The 20,894-nt window shown below is 43.2% G+C and overlaps 1 protein-coding gene across 3 annotated transcripts in view; it reads right to left on the reverse strand.

Annotated features, from left to right (window-relative positions):
* Positions 1 to 16,475, reverse strand: part of ANTXR2 (ANTXR cell adhesion molecule 2) — a 274,337-nt gene extending 257,862 nt beyond the window's left edge. Inside the window, exons 1-2 of one of the 3 annotated variants that reach the window (XM_089675449.1) lie at positions 16,340 to 16,475; positions 15,420 to 15,603 (exon numbers count right to left, since the gene is read on the reverse strand). In XM_089675449.1, coding sequence (XP_089531575.1) covers positions 15,420 to 15,562 — 143 coding nt within the window. In that variant the 5' untranslated portion in view covers positions 15,563 to 15,603; positions 16,340 to 16,475. The other 2 variants (XM_089675440.1, XM_089675431.1) reach the window with 2 other exon arrangements.
* Between the last annotated feature and the right edge of the window lie 4,419 nt (positions 16,476 to 20,894).

The raw sequence follows: 20,894 nt of genomic DNA on the forward strand, positions 1-20,894 counted from the left end.
ACCCTAAAATCCTGCCCGCCTCAGAGCTTCTGAAACTCTTAAAGGGCTGGGAGGCACTGGCGCAAAGAGGTTAATAATCATTTTAATATTAATTTAAGAATTATTTTCTGCATAGAAACTTATTATATTTACAACATCTTTTATTCAGGTGTGCAGTAAGTGCAGCTCCTACCATTTTTACACTAAGCGCAAAAACACTTTTTATTTGTTCTTGGCATATTGACAATATGCTTTGCTGTGATAGGGAAAGCATAATAGAAGTGCTGATGTTAAAGTGCATAGCAAAAGATTATTGTAAGGCTTATAGGCACAGGATGGTCTCTTAAAAGTAGATGTAAAACTTTACTGAATGTCCTGCAGGTAGAAAATGTTGTGTATCTTGGGGAAATCAGGGGTCAGAGTAGGGAAGGGTTATACCTTGATGCTCCTGATGACCTTTAGTTTCTTTACAGCCTGTCCCTATCCACATGCACTACAGAGATAAAATGGACGCATGTGTTTTTTCACGCATATATTTCCGAATTGTTGCTGACTGTAATTGATGTTTTCACAGTCTCTTTCCAGCCAGTTCCTTTCCACATGTATCAGTGTCCCCAATTCTTTCCACTTTCCTAGTGCTCCAGGGCCTCCATAAATTTGATACGAAGTCAGGAAATTATATGTGTAATGTATGCCCCTAGAAACCCTGAAGGTGCTCTTTGGATGCTGGGCATCTGAATGTGGTTAGGCTGTGAAAATGTCTCACACATGTGGTATCGCCATACTCAGGAGGCATAACAGAATGTGTTTTGGGTTTTAATTTAAGTACATTTAATTTTATTCACTTTCATTATTTTTCAAAAGAACTTTGGTGAAAAATTGCAACTTCAAAAAATTCACCATGCCTTTTACTAAATAACTTAGACTGTCTATTTTCTAAAAAAAGGGGTAATTTGGGGGGTGTTTGTAATGTTCTGGTATTTTAAGCAGTTAGTATTGATCAATTTATTTATTTATTTATTACAGGTACTTATATAGCGCAGTCAATTTGTTCAGCGCTGTACATATATATTGTACATTCACATCAGTCCATAACCCTCAAGGGGTGTACAATCTAAGGTCCCTAACTTACATTCATACATACACATACTAGGGCCAATTTAGACAGGATCCAATGAACCTACCAGCATGTCTTTGAAGTGTGGGAGGAAACCCATGCAGGAACAAGGAGAACATGCAAACTCCAGGCAGGTGGTGCCGTGGTTGGGATTTGAACCATGACCCTAGGCAGAAGTGCTAACCATTTAGCCACTGTGCTGCCCATCCATTTAAAATATATATACCATAGTTTGTAGACTCTATAACTTTCACACAGACTAAATAATTTACACTGATTTTGGTTATTTTACCCAGTAATGTAGTACAATACATTCTGGCCTAAATTTATGAAGAAAGATTATTTCTTAGCAACATTTTATAACTGAAACTAAGAAAAACGTGTTTTTATTTCAAAATGCTGGGTATTTTTATATTTTTTACAATTATCTAACAAAAAAAAACAGTTAAAGACCACCAAAAGAAAACTATCTGTCTATCTATTTAAAGAAAAAGTATACAAAACGTATTTGATTCCAGTGTTGCCTGACTGAGTAATTGGTCATTCAAAGTGTGACAGCGCTGAAATCTGAAAAATGGCCTGGGTAGGAAGGGGTGAAGGAAGTGGTTAAACCCATTAGCAACATTTCTACTTGCACTTACAGTGTGGTATTAATTATAGTCAATACCTCTGTGAGGCGAGTGCCACCTTTTTTTTTTTCTGCTGCAAGGTGTCTGTTTTAGTGGGGTGTTGTTTGGGGTTTCGTTTTTGGTTTTTTGCTTTTTCCGTATTACCATATGTTGATCTATGCAGGTTTAAACTGCAACAGCAAGGCTTTACAAAAACTGCACTTTTGTTTCAAGGGTAGCATGTTTTTAAAGTTTAAATATTGAGCCCTTTTTAAAGTTTAGAGTGCTCAAAGTGCAGCATGGCGCTGCATCATTTGATGCCAGTATCTGAGCTGCCAACCTTATTTTGCTAAGCATCTTTTCTTTTTATTTTTGTACAGGGCCATGGTGGTGTTGGGTTCTAGGAATTCCTTCTTGCCTAGGAAGAGTACATAGTTTGCATTGTTTTCCCTGGTTTTGTTTGATTGAAAAAATAATGGTAATGGCAGGTGGGAAAATATCTGAATCTGGACCAGCATTTGGCTTTCAGCACTATCAGAGGTCAGGTTTCTGCTCTTTGAATCTTGTTTCAGAGACCTGGTCTCATTTCAGTCCATTACAGATATTCTTCATAAGCAAGAATGGAATTCTTTCTGGTTTTGCATATGCAGCAATGACTGTCCTTTACCTGTCCAGGGGCTGCCTGCCCTCTTTTCAGTTCCAGTAGCACACTGACAAACTCAAGCTCTAGTCCAGGGAACTGGCAGGAAAATTCCATTAGAATACATGGGAGGGGTTGCAGCCTAAAGTGTTTAGACAATGTGAGGCTGGCTGTCCAACTTAGGAGTGGTTGTATTAACTATTTCTTAACCCCAGTCAGCCTCACATAATCATTCATTTACATAAAGTCTGAACATAATTCTGATATTGGATATCATTCTACCATTAAAAAAAAGGATTCCATAACGCAAAAAATATTTGACTGACCAGATAACCCGCACATACTCCAATTCATTAATCCATGTATTTTGCAATTCCATATTGCAAACAATAATAGGCAGATCGGATCACCCATACACATTCCAATTAATCCATGCATTATGGATTCCTTTTTCTGGTAGACTGATCTCCGATATCAGAATTATGTTCAGCCCTTATGTAAATAATAATTAGGGGTGGTTATAACAAAGCTTTTTTGGTAGCTCCAGATATCAGCTGATGCCTAAAGCCATCTGGACCTGCATTGTCCAGCCACTATAAATATTGTGGCTCAAATATTAGTCTATAATATTTATTTAATGATAAAACCTGCTATGTCTTTCCCTCTTATATTGCAGCTTAAACAAGCTGCTTACATACTGTCCAGCCACCAAACAATCTTTGTGGCTATTGTCGCTCAGATAAAGCACTTGTTTCTACAACATAAAGCCGGTCTTGTCACTTTCTATTTGCTGTTTATTCAAGTGCTGTCTTGATGTTAGCCAGTTTCAACCAAACACGCAACTGAATTTTCTTTTTATAGTAACTGCAGATACTGAGATCTTTTTTAGGTTGGGAAAAGATACCAATAAGTGTATGTGTTGTCTGTTTTTTCTCTCCGATATACTTCTGGAAATATATTAACAGTCCCACTTCACTTTCATTTTTCCCATCTGCTTGTTTAAAATGTCTTTGCCATAGGAACAAAATGTGAGCTGTAATTGCTGACCATTTAAAAATGCCATTTGCCTGGCTTTGTTTGGCTTGAAAACATCTGAGTCATCAACCCAGCATGCAGCAAATGAGCATCAGAGAAAAGTCTGAAATCTTTATATCTGTGCTTTTTCTTCGTCAATGACCTTGGTCAAACAGTTTGGCAGCCAATGCATCAGCAAGATTGCCAAGCACTTAGAATTTTCAAAAGCAGGGTCCTATTATATGTCTCTCTTGATATTTATAGTTTAACTTTTTCTATCTTAATCTTCTCCCTGTGTTCATCACAGGAAAACTTTACTTGCCTCTGCATCCACTAAACATTTGATATTTGGTTTTCTCTGGTTTTACTCTGCTTTTTTCCCATCATATGCTACATATAGTTACATAGTTAGTCTGGCTGAAAAAAGACAAAAGTCAATCCAGTTCAATCATAGGAAAAAAAAAAAAAGTTATATTTCTATATCCATAGTTGATCCACATGAAGGCAAAAAACCCCCAGAAAAGCATGATCCAATTTGCTCCTGCTGGGAAAAAAATCCTTCCTGATCCCCTGACAGGCAATCGGATATTCCCTGGATCAATTTTACCTATAAATGTTAGTATCCAGTTATATTCTGTGTATTTAAGAAACAATCCAGGCCTTTTTTGAAGCAATCCACTGAGCTGACCAGAACCAACTCTTGAGGGACTCTATTCCACATTTTCACAGCTCTCACTGTGAAGAAACCTTTCCGTGTTTGGGGATTAAATTTCTTTTCCTCCAGACATAAAGAGTGCCCCCTTGTCCTCTGTGATGACCTCAGGGTGAATGGCTCTACACCGCGTTCACTATATGAACCAGTGATGCATTTATACATGTTGATCATATCTACGCTTAATCTCCTCTTCTCAAGAGAGAATAAATTCAGTTCCTCTTATCTTTCCTCATAGCCGAGCTCCTCCATGCCTTGTATCAGTTTAGTTGCCCTTCTCTGAACTTTCTCCAGTTCCCCAGTGTTCTTTTTGTGAATTGGTGCCCAAAACTGAACTGCATATTCCAGATGAGGTGTTACTAATGATTTGTATATGCTGAATTGGAATTTCACAGTACTATGACAGAGCTACTTTATATAATATATCACAAAAGAATTTGAGCTTTTCCAGAAATAAATAAAATGAGAACACTGAGAACACTGCCTTTCCTTGTTAAAGAGCAGTATGTTATGTACAGTTTCTAACAGCAATTGCATTATAAGGTTTTACTCTCCAACACCTAGAAGTAAAAAAAATTAACACTGTTATATTTCACTTGAAGACCCACAAGCTGATTGTAGGCCTGTGGTAAGGAAAGTGGTACTCCACATATTTAAATGTACAAGCCTTTGTAGGTCACAAACAATGTTTCATATTGTATCATGTGACATCCTGAGCTGCAGGCCAGAAATTCTCAGCATCATACTCAAGATTCTGAGAAGATTGATGAGTGTTGGACAAAGAAATGTATGCAGTCACATCTGTATGTAACTGGTGAAATTAAAACTGCTATGGCATAACAGAATAGAAGAGGAATGACGAGTCTAAATCCAGTGGTAATTGCTGGCAGTTACAAAATTCTGTGTCGAAATAAATTCATGTCTCCTCTCACTTGAATGGCCATAACACACAGCAATTATAATAACAGGGAAAAACCATGCCAGCACATTTACAAAACCAGCAGATGGAAAATTCATAGTAACTGGACACATAAATAAGTATAAAGAAAGCTTTTTAAGACATCACATGCACACCTACAGCCACAGCTTTTTAAATTACTCTGATATGATATATTGTATTTGAAGACATAATACTGGCAGTAGTCTTAGAGGTTCAGAAAAGCCATATCTAAAAGATGTGTGTATCTTGGCTGCATTTTAACCTGATATTTATTCTTGATACAAACCAAGATCTAGAGATAGAAATGTTCTTTTTAGCTAAATAGCCTATACACACACAAGCACTGCATTTATTCACACACTGTCACCTTACAATAAATTGATCATTTATGGGTACTGATACTATAGTCTCTATTCCATGCCTGGACAAACCCCAATTTGTAACTAGCTGATTGTGTACTCGCTAATCACATGCACTCACCAACAGAGTAATCTGCAGTAGTTGCTAGCCACTTACATCAGAAACTGTCTAACACATATTTTCTTCAGACTATATATTTGAATGGAGACATGGGACAGTTGCCAGCTTGCCTTAAATGGTAAAAAGTAAAACATCTGGATTGCTCATGCCATCTAAAATTACTTATCCTATTCACAGTACAGTGGTTAGTTGGGCATTAATAAACATTTTAGCAGCCTCCTCTTTGGTAACAGGGTTAAAAGGGTGAAAATATTTAATGTGCAGGTGGACATGAAATGTTAGGTGGGGGAGATATCGGTGCAGAATAGATCTCATCACAAATTGTATCTATCTTATTTCTGAAGTGACAATCTCTTGGGTAGGGAGTGAGTTAGTGAGTAGAGGTAGCGGAGGACAATGTAGAGAACTAAGCCAGCCATAGACAGTTCAAATCTTGGTTGGTACAGCAGAGACCAGCAGAGATTAGAACCATGAATGGGCAGGCTGTAACTTGATCGATTACCTTGGGTACAACCAGCCTGTCAGATTTACATGTGACTATTGATAGTGGCTATCATAGCCAATAGCCGTAATCACTGTGTTCTCCTGGAAGTGATTTCCCCATCAATATGGGGAAATCTAGCGATTTTCTTCCCTGCGACCCATGGATAATAGCTCAGTCTATGGCCGTCTTTAACCACTTGCCGTCCTGCCACTGTAGAAATACGGCGGCAGGGCGGCACTGGCAGGCAAAACCATGTTTTAAAACGCGTGTTTTGTAAACAGATAGGGGGCGCGCGAGGCGCGCCGCCGCCCTATCTGTCCCGCCGATCACCGCCGCGGATGTCAGTTGCCGGGTCACAGCCGGTCCTTAGCAGCTATCTCCCGGCGATCGGCGGCAAACAGTGACAGACAGCACAGCTGCAGTAGCTGTGCTGTCTGTCACTTCCCTGACAGCTCGAGGACAAGCTGATCAAGAAAGAAGAGTTTCTCTCTCTCGATCAGCCTTGTTCCGTCCAGCACACACCCCCGCCCCCTAGTAAAACACTCCCCCTCACTCAGATAACCCTTCCCTGCAAAATAAAGTTAACCCCTTCCTTCCCAGTGGCATTAGTACAGTGTCAGTGTTTTTTTTTTGCACTGATCACTGTATTAGTGTTTTTGGGGATGTCAGTGACCCCAAGTCAGTACCCCCCAATGTCAGAATGTCCGCCGCAGTCCCGCAGTCCCGCCATAAGTCGCTGGTCGCTGCCAATAAGTCCCTGATCGCCTCCATAATTCGCTGATTGCCGCCATTATTAGTATAAAAAAAAAACCTAAAAATCCCAGTATCTTTCCTGCCATTTGTAAACGCTATAACTTTCACATAAACCAATTAATTTACACGTATTGGGTTTTTTTTAAGCAAAGACATGTCACAGAATGCATTTTGGCAGAAATTTATGACTAAATTTGATTTCTGCATTTTTTTTTACTGGACATGTTTTATAGCAAAAAGTCCAAAATATTGTTTTTTTTTTTCCTCAAAATTGCCAGCCTTTTTTTTTATAGCGCAAAAAATAAAAACCGCACAGGCAATCAAATATCACCAAAAGAAAGCTCAATTTGTGGGGAAAAAAAAGGATGTAAATTTCATTTATGTACCGTATTGCATGACCGCGCAATTGTCCGTTAAACTAGCACAGCGCTGTATAGCAGAAAAATGGCGTAAATTGCAGTATTTATACCATAGTTTGTAGACGTTATAACTTCCACACAAAGCAATCAATATACACTCATTGGGATTTTTTTTACCAAAAACATGGAGCAGAATACATTTTGGCCTAAATTTATAACCAACTTTGAGTTTACTATATATTTTTTATAGCTGAAAGTAAAAAATATTGTTTTTCTTCAAAATTTTTGGCTTTTTTTTGTTTATAGCGTGAAAAATAAAAAGAGCACAGGTGATCAAATTACACCGAAAGAAAGCTCTATTTGTGTGAAAAAAAGGACGTAAATTTCGTTTGGGTGCAGCATTGCATGACCGCGCAAATATCAGTTGAATTAGTGCAGCGCCGAGTACCAAAAAGAGGCCTGGTCATTAAGGGGGGTAAATCCTCTGGAGGTCAAGTGGTTAAAGGCAGAAAAGTGTTGGCAGAGACTGTGTGAGAGCATGTTAATGAGAGTGATAAAAATTGGTCTGTTTTTGCAGAGTGGAAGCAGGCATTATATTTTTGTAGACCAGATTTACTGGGCAAAGTCTTGCTGGGACTTACAATGTAGTTTTACACCACAGGTGCTCAAGAGTGTAGTTGTGTATTTTGAGACTTCTGGTGTTGACTGTTTGCCAGAGCTGTAGTGGTTGGGGCCTGTGTGTAGTGTAGAAGAGAAGAGTTAAATCGGTGAAAGTTTCTATGGGCAACCTTTGACAATTGGAGAGATGGAAGATTTAAAATGGAGAGTGTGAAGCTAATAGGATAGTGATTAGAGAGAGGAAAATGATAGTTGGAGAGGTTACAAGGATTGCAAAGGTAGGAGAATACAAAGTCAAGGTAAAAAAGGAGGTTAGTTTGATAAGTACAGAAGTAGCTTAAGGGTTTACAATAACAAGGATGTTAAAGTCACCAAAAATTATTGTGGGAATTTCAGAGGTGAAAAAGTGAGGTGGCTGGGCAAAGAATTAATCAAGAAAGCTTGATGCTGGTCCAGGAGGCTGATAGATCAATACCTAAAGAAACTGTATAAATAGATAAAAACAGTGATCTTCAAACAAGGTGAGGGACTGAGAAAGATATGAGAGAGGAGCCTGGATGATGCTTTGTTGGTATAGAAGGATTCCAATCCCACCTCTGTTTGGTCCACTGGGTCTGGGAGGGTGCATCCAAAGGAGGTCACCGTAGGAGAAGACAGCAGGAGAGGCAGAGGCAGATTCCTGAAGCCAGGTTTCAGTAACAGCAAGTAGGTTAAAAGGAGTAAGCGATCATGGACGAAGGTGAGTTTGTTACAGAGCAGGCATTCAGAAAGTTACTTGAAAAAGGAGAGAAGAGGGGTGATTGACAGAGAGTTTAAAGGTGATTACCATGAAGCAAAATTGATAGCAAAAAGTGAGTTTCAGTTAAAGGGTGGATGTGGAGATCACCATAGATTATCATGAAGCAAAACTGATGCAAGGAGTCAGTTTAAGTTAAAGGTGGATGCTGAGAGCAGCATAGATTACCATGAAGCAAAATTTAATCTATCAGGTTTTTCTATTTTGTCTGCTTGATAGCTCTCAGATGGAAACTGTGATCTAATATGTATAGGAACCAGAGGCGTCCCTAGGGTTGGTGTCACCCACTGCGCTAACACGTGGTGTCACCCCTCCAGAGAGGAAGGAGCGGTGCTGGTGTAGCGGTAAAATGAGTATCCCATGAAAATATGTATCCCCTGAAGCAACTGTGCATGTGCCGGTTTCAGACCAAAGAGTTTAGCACAGAGCTGCCACAGTTAACCCCTTACAGGCTGCAAACTGCTGAAGCTGATCCCGCGGATCACTATGGGTTGCAAGATCAGTTAACCCTGTATAGGTTGAATCTATACGGGGTTAACTGATCTTTCAACCCATAAAGAATATGTAAAGCCAACATTTCATACTTCTGATATGTGCCTGCTGTACCATGCACTTGTATGGAAAAGTTTCCTGTTCTCTTTGTATTACTGTTTTTGTGCAAAATCCCTAGTGTTCCTACCAGTCCCTCTGCTTTCCTATTAAAAACTGACCACACTAAGCAGGAGAACACACCGTGGTCTGTTCTCTAGCTATGCTGGGAACTCAGCCTGCTCTTCTCCAAATGATCAGACTTGTCCTGCCTCGCCCCCCCCCCCCCACCAGTCATTTCACTAATAAGGTCAGTGCTCTGCTGTTTCTCCTCCCCTACCACTTATACAGCTGTGAACAGAGGGAATGTGATCACTCATAAAAAGGGTATTTATAATTTTTTGCATACCTATACAGAAATGTTTTACCTTTCATTTCTATTTTAAACTGAATGGGTTGTTTTACAATGTGAGGGTTTACAATCACTTTAACTGCTGCTGGAACCCCTACAGTGTTCCACTGCTATTTTGTCCATATTGGAGATTTTCCTCACTTCCTGTATTGGTGACAACATTGTACCCAAAACAGGAAGTAAAAAGTAATGCATTTCTTTGTGTCTTTTACATATGCCTGAAATTCAGCTTTAATTACACTGGACGCCAATAGATTTGAGAATCATCAGACTGCAGATTATTGACCATCTTATTGTCAGCAATTTAAATATGCAATTTGGGCCCTAACTCTTAATGTTTTTACTGAAAGTCATTTTAGAGTGTAGCTGATATCAAGTACAGCAGAAACAGAAGATTGGACATGGTTGCATAGCAAAGGAAAGTAGAAGACAGAGAGATCATTGTATGAGCTCATGACACAAATATAATGTAGGATTTAATGACCAGTTTATTAGAGGGGAGGTGGCTCCCCCTCCAAAGAATCATGGGAGGTTTAACACAGTCGGGGCCTTATGAAGCATAGGGAAACAGATAAAAGAGCCTCTTTCAGTGTTCCCAGTGTCTCCCCCTGTTTTTATCTCACATATTTTTTAGAAGCCTTGCATGCTTTTTAGGGATATTTCAGCCTGGGGCAATTATGTATAAAGTTGAACAAATCTGTTGATCATAATGCTGAACTGTCCATGCTACGTGGATACCAGTGTTTGGGGTAAACATGGTTAAACAGACCATATACAACTGGATCTGAGTGTATGAAGATAAAATACCATACCCCTGAATCACTGTCCCTTCACTCAATATGCACATCTTATATTAGTTTGCAGTTTTCTGGAGTGGCCAGTTTTCTCTATTTTCTTATCATATTTATAGATAGAATGAAAGCAACCCAACTGATTGCTGGCACCAACATCAGCACTGCATACCGAATTAACTTTAATTCATAGAATACCTTTGTGGGAATTTAAGGTACTATATGAGCCCGATATTCGATAATAGTAATAGTAATAGTGTTGCTAGACAAAAATTGCTGATTTGGTCAATCACACATGTAACCATAGAACTAAGCTATAACAATATATACAGTAATTGGCAATAATGGGCAGCACAGTGGCTAAATGGTTAGCACTTCCGCCTGGCAGTACTAGGGTCATTGGTTCAAACCCCAGCCACAGCACCTCCTGCCTGGAGTTTGCATGTTCTCCTTGTGCCTGCGTGGGTTTCCTCCGGGTACTCCGGTTTCCTCCCACACTCCAAAGACATGCTGGTAGGTTAATTGGATCCTGTCTAAATTGACCCTAGTATGTGTATGTATGAATGTGAGTTAGGGACCTTAGATTGTACACCCCTTGAGGGTTAGGGACTGATGTGAATGTACAATATATATGTAAAGCGCTGCATAGATTGACGGTGCTATATAAGTACCTGAAATAAATAAATAATAAATATATAGTAAATGCATAGTTGCAATTAGCAGTATGCAGACAATAAACGTAGGTAATGTCTAGACATAGAACAATTATGACAATATGTGGGCATTCATGGCAATACATAGGAACAAAACAGGCAATAGTAGAAATGCATAATCAACATGTGGCCAATAAACAGATAATCATGGCATTAGGCCACTATTCACACCATTATTCACACTAGTGCGGGCCGTGTGCCCCCCGTTTGCAGAACACGGCATCCCATTCATTTGAATAGGCTGCAGTGCCTGCGTTTCACATGAAGAGAAGGTGCATGCACCTCTTCCAAAACGCATCCACAAGGCATGTTTTTTTTGACCATGCAGTTTCCCTGCAGTTCCACCAGTGATCTCGCTGCAGGATGAGATGCGTGTGGGTGCCATTAAAAAAATTACTGGTACCCCCGCCTGTCTCGAAAGAGAAATGTGATGCGGCTGCAGGTGGTTGTGGGTGTGGGAAGAGGTGCGATTCCTGCACCCCCAACCAGCCCACAGTGTGTGGGCTAGTTTGAACCAGGGCTTATGTGGGAAACTGCTCTGACAATATGCAGGCAACAAATGGACAGTCATGACAATATCCTGGAAATCACTGGGCTATGGAGACAATCAAATTCAGGTACAATAAGTGAATGCCAGTATGTCTCCCTGTGCCCTCTTACTTATACTTTCAATACTGCCAGCACTGCCAGAAGACATCCACCTCTCTAACCACACATGTCTAGTACACAAATGGTGGTACTGGAGGAGGAGGGAGAACAACCCAAACTTCATATTGCCTCTCCCCTCTGCAACAATAACTTTTCTCTGGAAGGCTGAATAGACTGATGCCAATTCACAAGGAAAAAAAGATTTGGCTTGTGCTGCACATTTTTTTAATTATTTTTGTTTTCTTAAAGGAGAAATATAGCTAATGCTCTGCTGAGCCAGTCCAGGCTCAGAAACAATTCCAACTTTACATTTGGGATCCACCCAGATGCCTAGGACTGGCACCTAGCTCAGTCTGAGCCAGCAGCTCCTGCGTGCTCTACAGCCCGGTGCACCACTGAGCGCTAGAGGGGCAGAGCAGAGAACAGGAGACTGACAGTCACTGCTCTCTGCTCAGAGTGGAGGAGAACTGAGTGAGCAGTGGAATGTCTCAGTCTTAGAGCCCACAGATGTGGCATCAGACCGATGCTGCATCCACCCAGGTGAGTATAAATATTTTTTTTTTCATAACCCATACTTATCTTTTAAAATGTATCTAAACTTTTTTTTTAGTTTAGTTTTGGAAAGAGCAGGAAGGGTTAGCATCCCTATCAGGTATTTACTGCTGTCTGTGTCTCCTTGGGGAGATACCCTAGTTACCATTGTTACCAGGACAGAAAGTGATGGGGAGCTGTCACTAAAACAGCATTAGAGGGAAATCTTTCAATGGTCACACTTGTTGCAGTGACAACGGTCTAAGAACCCTTTCATAATAATCAGTTTTTGATGGTGCATGAACAATCTATCCCTTTAAATCCCATAGACCTCTTCACACCATTCTGCATGCCGCATTTTTGGTGCAAGTTTAAAGAGCGCACCCAAAATACACCTACCCATTGAAATGAATGAAAAACGCACCAAAAAAGCATAAAATGCAGCACAGTGGCTAAGTGGTTAGCACTTCTGCCTAGCAGCACTATTGTTGTTGATTTGCATCACAACCACGGCGCAACCTGCCTGGAGTTTGCATGTTCTCCCTGTTCCTGTCTGGATTTCCTCCCACACTCCAAAGACATGCTGGTAGGTTAATTGGCTCCTGTCTAAATTGGCCCTAGTATGTGTATTAATGTGAGATAGGGACCTTAGACTGTAAGCTCCTTGAGGGTTAGGGACTGATGCAAATGTGTAATAAATATGTAAAGCACTATGTAAATTCAAGGCGCTATAAAAGTAGCTGTAATAAATACATTTTAAAAAAGGCATATGCATTTTTATAAAAAAATTTTCATTGGAGCAGTGTGAAAGGACCCTTACAGGCATGCCATATGTCCATTTTTCATCTGTCCGTTTACAAATGAAAAACGGACCCCCATGTATTTCTATGGACTTGCGGGTGTAAACGGATGAACATCTTTTTACATCCGTTAATGTCCGCATCCGTTAACATCCATTTTTTTGAACAGAAGAAAACCCTATTTTTCTTTCGCAAAAAAAGCCGGAAGTGACGAAAAATGGATGTCAACGAATGTCAATGGATTGTATGCAGCCCAGCAGGTCAGGAAAGGGGGGGACGAGCGAGCTCCTCCTTCCTGAACCATACCAGGCCACATGCCCTCAACATGGGGGGTGCTTGGGGACAAGGGCCTCTTCCCCACAACCCTGAGCTGTGGGGTCTGCGGGCAGGGGGCTTATTGAAATCTGGAAGCCCCTTTTAGCAAGGGGGCCCCCAGATCCCTGCCCCCCCCCCCCACTATGTGAATGAGTATGGGGTACATGGTACTGCTGCTCATTCACATAAAAAAAAGTGTAGTGTGAAAAAAAGACAGGAGATAGTCTTTGACAAGTTCTTTATTAAAAGAAGGAAAATAATAGAGTGTCCCCCGATGTAGATCAAGCGTGAATCATGATGCCCGCTGCCGCCGCTGCCCCAAACGAAAGAAAAAAAAAAAACAAAGGCTCCGCTCCCAATACTGGCTCCCGCAGTCTGACTGCTCCACTGACTTGACAGTTCTTAAATATGTAAGGGGCAGGGTCACCCGGTAACATCACTTGTGTGACCCCGTCCCCATGTGACATCATCCTCATGCATGCTGGGTCATTGAATTCTAACGGGAGCGGGAGCACACGCATGATGGCCCCGCCCCTTACATATTTATGACCTGTCAAGCCAGCGGAACAGTCAGACGGCCGGGAGCCAGCATCGGGAGCGGAACCTTTGTTTTTTTTCGGGTGGTGGGAAGCGTGATTGACGTTGGATCTACTTCGGGGGACATTATTTTATTTTTCTTATTTTAATAAAGGACTTGTCAAAGACTGTCTCCTATCTTTTTTCATGCTACACTTTTTTTTTGTGAATGAGTAGCAGTACCATGTACCCCATACTCATTCACATAGGAGGGGGGCCAGGATCTGGGGGCCCCTTGCTAAAGGAGGCTTCCAGATTCCGATATGCCCCCTGCCCGCAGACCTCCACAACCACAGCCCAGGGTTGCGGGGAAGAGGCCCTAGTACCCATCAACATGGCAAAGCACCCCCCCATGTTGAGGGCATGTGGCCTGGTATGGCTCAGGAGGGGGGGCGCTTGCTCGTTCCCCACCCCCTTCATGACCTGCCAGGCTGCATGCTCAGATAAAGGTCTGGCATGGATTTTGAGAAGGACCCCGTGCCATTTTTTTTTAAATTTTGGTGTGGGGGTTACCCTCAAAATGCAAACCAGATCCGAATGGTTTGGTATGGATGGAGAGGGGGACCTCACTCCATTTTTTAATTGCCGGAAATTGTTTTTTTTCTTTTACATTCAGCTGTCAGTGGGGAACCCCGCTGACAGCTGATGACTAAAAACGGATGTAAATGGATGAAAAAACAGATGTAAACTCACCCGTTTTTTATTTGAAAAAACGTGACTGAACTGATGAAAAAATCAGAACGCCCGTGTGAAAGGGCCCTAAGAGAGACTGTCCCTCACTCTGGAGAGATTTCATTTAATTTCCTGTTGTGTCTTCGGGACAAAACACAAGGGGAAATTTCCTTATGGTACACAGGTGTAAAAAGAGAAAACTTGACAGAGATTTAACTCTTTCCTACACTATCCGAAAAAAAAAATGTAGCTTTGATACATTTTAAAAATTTGATTTCCTTCCTTGGGCCTCTTTTCCTAAAACCTAACCTGTTGGCTTCCCAACCCCTTTTTTTTTCTATACCACATTAACAATAAAACTGACTCCTAGTCCACTTACTATACCATCACCTACTTCCTTCCATATCATATTATATTACTCTTTGTCTCATATCATATTATTGTATATACACTGTATATGCTTAAGGGGACTTCATAGTTCCTAAATATACATAGTACATCTATGCAAATCGCAGTTTGCTCATAGATGAATCACATCAAATCTTTTAACATTTGTGAATGATACAGATGCGCTTTTATTCAAACAGGATGTCACGGTTTTGCTTTCTGTAAAGAATTGCGATTAAATATTTATAGTGGTATTAGACCTTTCATGAATTTTTTTTTCCTATTAATCTGTATGAAGGAAGATGGCGTGACTTTAGGGACAAATGCCTGTTCCATGGTAAAACATCTGCCTGACCTCTCTTGCACTCACGGGAGTAGTGGAAATGTGATACACACATACAGTCACACACATACACGCACAATGAGATCAGCATAGCAGAGGGAGGATGCTTCAATTACAGAATGCTGCATCAGTTATTAACCTCTTTTGAGCCTGACAACGGTAGTGTTGTTAGGTGTCTTAAGGCCTTAATATTCTGTACTCACTTGTCCAGCACAAAGTACAGGTCAAAGGCTCCTTGACAGTTAGTATCCTCAGCCATAATAGGAGGACTACAAGCCAGTAGAAGCATCATCGCCGCTAGCATCCTCCAGAGCCTTGGGAGCTCCTCAGTCCTGCATCTCTTCATTGTTTTTTCTTTATCTTCTCACGGGTGGGGATCCTTCAGCACTGCAAGAAGTGAAAAAAGAAAAACAGCCTTAGGGACAGTCTTGTGAGTTATGCAGAAGTTTCTCTCTTTCTCACACATTTGTGCCCCTTCGCCACACACACACACATATACTAATAGCTCTCCTCTTCTAAGCTTCCATATGTCCCTCCAGCTTTTTTTCTCTCTTTCCCCCCTTTCTTTCCTGTTTCTCGGTCTGCTTTGTACCGTCTCTTTCCCTGCTGAGCGTTTCAGCCAGAGGTCTTCAGATCACAACAGAGCTCTCTGGTGTGGCAGCTTCCTTCCTTCAGTGTTCCTTTTCAATCCTTGCACACAAGTTTGACTTTTTTGTGCCAGTAGTTGGAGGTTTTCTGCTGTTCTTTTTTCAGTTGGTGACGGTTAGTCCCCCTTGTGTCTCTCACCTTATATACAAAGAGGCAATCCATTCGTTTGCTTCCTGCAGCTGTGAGTGATCTGATAGGAGTACAGTGCTGAGTGTATGACTGGGAGGGGTGGGAGTAGTCTGGTAACAGCACGCTTAAAGCACCCAAAACTTTACACACAAACCGGATCTGCTCAGTTACAACACCAATACTGGCTTAGTGGCTAACCTCATGCACAATCAGTGCTCATAGAAGTCTGTTCATTGGTAAATTATTAGAATACAAATAACTCAGGTTTGTGGCACTAGAAATGAATGGAAACTTAAAACACAAAAGAAAGAATTCCTATTTTTTTTCCCCACTGCCCCCTCCTTACCTGCCCACAGCATTGCTACTGTACGGATCTATGGGCTTTCACACCATAGCATAGGGAGATGACTTGTCCATGTGCAGCCTGTAGACTAAGTGTTTCTTGAAGACGTTGCTGGGTCCTGGCCAGGCCAAAGTCAGAAGGATGGCAGGAAGTGAGGTGGCCAGTGAGGGACAAATAGGTGACAAGACTTACTTGATGTTGGTTTTACAAGGATAAGGCAGCAGCCATGTGCCCTAATCAATGCCGTCATAATACACCCAAAATACAATCAGGACATACACCCATCAAATCTTATAACTACCCCAGAAGTCTCATCAGTAGACTACCATAATGTCACTTGTCAAACTGCAGGTAGATCTGCAGCTCCTGTTCACCATTCTTTACTTTCCTCAAGCTTCTCCCTTATGGAAAGTTCTGCCCACTTCCTCCACATCACTTTCCTTCCCTCCCTTCCTTTCTCCTCTCTTACTGCAGTCTTGCTGAAGGATCCTGTTGCAGGTGCTGGTACACAAAGCAGTCCAACCGGGGCATCAGGGCTGTAGATATTTTTTTTTCTGGGGGGGGGGGGTTCAGCTCGTAGCTGAGCCGCATTTTTGCATTTTTACCATGCCCTCCCCCCTCACCTTCTCCCCTAGGAAGGAAGGAAGGGTAGGTGGAAGGAAGGGAGGGGTGAATGGAAGGAAGGAAGGGGTGGATGGAAGAAAGGAAGAAAGGGGGGGGTGGATGGAAGGAAGGGAGGGGTGGGTTGAAGGAAGGGAGAAAGAAAGGGGTGGATGGAAGGAAGGGGGGTGGATGGAAGGGAGGGGTGGGTGGAAGGCAGGGAGGAAGGAAGGGATGGAAGGAAGGAAGAGGTGGGTCAAAGGAAGGAAGGAAGGAAGGGGTGGGTTGAAGGAAGGAGGGAAGGAAGGGGTGGAAGGAAGGAAGGGGGGGTGGGTGGAAGGAAGGGAGGATTGGATGGATGGATGGAAGGAAGAGGTGGGTCGAAGGAAGGGGTGGGTGGAAGTAAGGGAGGGGTGGGTGGAAAGAAGGAAGGGGTGGGTGGAAGGAAGGAAGGAATGGAGGGGTGGATGGAAGGAAGGGTGTGAGGAAGGAAGGAAGGAAGGAAGGAAGGAAGAAAAGAAGAAAGGGGTGGATGGAAGGAAGGAAGGAAAGAAGAGGTGGATGGAAGGGAGGGGTGGGTGGAAGGAAGGGAGGAAGGAAGGGATGGATGGAAGAAAGGAAGGGGTGGGTCAAAGGAAGGAAGAAAGGAAGGCTGGGTAGAAGGAAGGGGTGGGTCGAAGGAAGGAAGAAAGTAAGGGTGGGTAAAAGGAAGGGGTGGGTGGGTGTAAGGAAGGAAGGAAAGAAGGAAGGAAGGAAGGGGTGGATGGAAGGAAGAGGTGGGTGTAAGGAAGAAAGGAGTGGGTGGCAGGAAGGAATGGATGGCAGGAAGGAAGGGAGGGAGAGGTGGGTGGGTGGAAGTAAGGGAGGGAAGGGTGGGTGGCAGGAAGGGGTGGAAGGAAGGAAGGGATGAAGGGGTGGATGGAAAAAAGGAAGGGGTGGAAGGAAGGGTGGGTGGAAGGAAGGGTGGGGTATCATAAGTATCAGAGCTGTCGGCTGCTGTGTTCAGTTTCCTTCCCACACATCCTCTGAAACTGCACAGACTGGAGTGTGGGCTGGCACAGAGGGAGGCAGAGCAGATCCAACCTCTCTCCCCTCTTCTCTTATTGGTGCGGAGGATGGAGGGAGGGGCTGAGCACTGAGAAGAACACAGCAGCGGGAACACAGTGGCAGGAATACAGCGGCAGTGGGAAGGGGAGGGGGGCCAGAAAGAAAAACTGAACTGTTCTGTGCAGCAGTGGGGGCGGCGAGCAGCGCGGGGACTAGGGTTGTGTGGGAGGGGAGGTGGTGGGGGCGGTGACAAGCAGCGATCTCCTGGAAGCCGCTTCTCCTCCTCTCCCTTCTCCTAGCTGCTTCATTGAAAGCAGCTAAGAGAAGGGAGAGGAGATCGCTGCTTGCCACTGCCTCCACGCCGCCCCTCCCACACACCCCTAGTCCCAGCACTGCTTGCCACCTGCACCTTATTTCTACTCGTGGGCAAGTGGAAATTTTGAGGGCTGCATGCTGCAGGGATGGTTGACAACTCTCCTCTGGGAGGGTTCAGACCCCCCTTATCTAAGTCCCTGCATGGCATTTACTGCCACTCTGCGGTAGAAAATAGGATAGACCTATCCTAGCTTAATAGGGTTGCCACCTCATCCCTTTAAAACCAAACACATATTAATTACACAGGTTCTGAGGTTAATTTAATGCAGATAAGACACTAGATGAGTTTAATTACCAACTTAATCGGCCACAGAACCTGTGTAATTAATATGTTTCAGTATAGGATTTATTACTAAAAAGGTCAAAATGGTGCAATAAAATATTTACAGAAAATATGTAACCAATATATATATTTTCCGGCGTATAAGACGACTTTTTTTCCCCATGAAAATCTTCTCAAAAGTCGGGGGTCGTCTTATACGCCGGTATACGGCATGCTGACACTTGGTGTCAGGATGCCCCCCCTTCCAACGGAAGGGACACTAAGTACAGGGGCGGGCAGGGGGCTGCTGTTTCTTACCTGGCTCCAGTCCCAGTCCCACGACAATCCAGTCCAGGAAGCGTGGCTGCTCCTTCATTCAGTTCGACCGCTCGATGTTCGCGTGGCTGCTCGGCTCCGCCTCCTCACCAGTGATTGGGCGCCAGAAATGTAGCTCAGGAAAGGCACACAGGCAGCCAATCACAGGCGAGGAGGCGGAGCCGAGCGGCCCCGCGAAAATCGAGTGAGGGAGCGGCCGGTAAGTGTGCCGTGCAGAGGTGCTGCTGCAACCACGTATGCTGGCTGCAGCAGCACCATGCTGGAACAGGGGTCAGCAAGTGTCATTGGTGTCAGTGGGAGGAATAGTGCCCCATCATTGGTGTCACTGATACTAATGATGGGGCATTATTCCTCCCACTGACACCAACGATGGGGCACTATTCGTCCCCCCACTGACACCAACGATGGGGCACTATTCCTCCCCCCCCACTGACACCAACGATGGGGCACTATTCCTCCCCCCCACTGACACCAATGATGGGGCACTATTCCTCCTCCCCACTGACACCAACGATAGGGCACTATTCCCCCCCCACTGACACCAACGATGGGGCACTATTCCTCCCCCCCACTGACACCAATGATGGGGCACTATTCCACCCCCCACTGACACCAACGATCGAACACTATTCCTTCCCCCACTGACACCAATGATGGGGTACTATTCCTCCCACTTACACCAATGTTGGGACACTATTCCTCCCACTGACACCAATGACGGGCACTATTCCTCCCACTGACACCAATGACGGGGCACGATTCTTCCCACTAACACCAAAGACGGGGCATTATTCCCCCCACTGACACCAATGATGGGGCACTATTCCTGCCACTGATACCAATGACGGGGAACTATTCCTCCCACTGATACTAATGATGGGGCACTATTTCTCCCACTGACACCAATGATGGGCCACTATTCCTCCCACTGATACCAATGATAGGGCACTGTTCCTTCCACTGACACCAATGATGGGGCACTATTCCTCCCACTGATACCAATGATGGAGCACTATTCCTCCCACTGATACCAATGATGGGGCACTATTCCTGCCACTGATGCCAATGATGGGGCATGATTCCTCCCACTGACACCAATGATGGGGCGCTATTCCTCCCACTGACACCAATGATGGGGGGCTATTCCTCCCACTGACACCAATGATGGGGCACGATTCCTCGCTCTGACACCAATGATGGGGGGCTATTCCTCCCACTGACACCAATGATGGGGGACTATTCCTCCCACTGACACCAACGATGGGGCATGATTCCTCGCTCTGACACCAATGATGGGGCACTATTCCTCCCACTGACACCAATGATGGGGGGCTATTCCTCCCACTGACACCAATGATGGGGCACGATTCTTCCCACTGACACCAATGATGGGGTACTATTTCTCCCACTGACACTGATGGAGCACTATTCCTCACACACTGACACTAATGATGGGGCACCATCATTGGTGTCAGTGGGAGGAATCGTTCCCCATCATTGGTGTCAGTGGAAGGGATAGCACCCCATCATTGGAATACCATACTGAAATACCATACCATATTGAAATCAAATATGATGTTTTTTAATTTTTATTTGGTGTGCGTTGGAAGAGGGGTAGTCTTAGACGGCGAGTATAGCCCAAACCCTATATTTTAACTGGAAAAGTAGGGGGTCGCCTTATATGCCCAGTCGTCTTAAACGCCGGAAAATACAGTAGTATAGTTTGTAATTGTATAACATACACTTATTTGTTGTTGTTGTTTAACTAAAATATGTAATTAATTTTTCTTTAGTGAATGAATAATGATTATTTATTTGCAAAGTTTTATAGCAAAAACTAAAGTAAAAAATAAAGAAAAACAGTGGTGATTAAATACCACAAAAAAAAGCTCTGTCTCAAAAAAAAAAATTGGGGTACAGTATGCCATGACCACGTAG

Source organism: Staurois parvus, unplaced genomic scaffold (genome assembly GCF_062004578.1).
Source record: "Staurois parvus isolate SC_StPar_1 unplaced genomic scaffold, SC_StPar_1.0 ptg000013l, whole genome shotgun sequence".
In the NCBI taxonomy this organism is placed as follows: Eukaryota; Metazoa; Chordata; class Amphibia; order Anura; family Ranidae; genus Staurois; species Staurois parvus.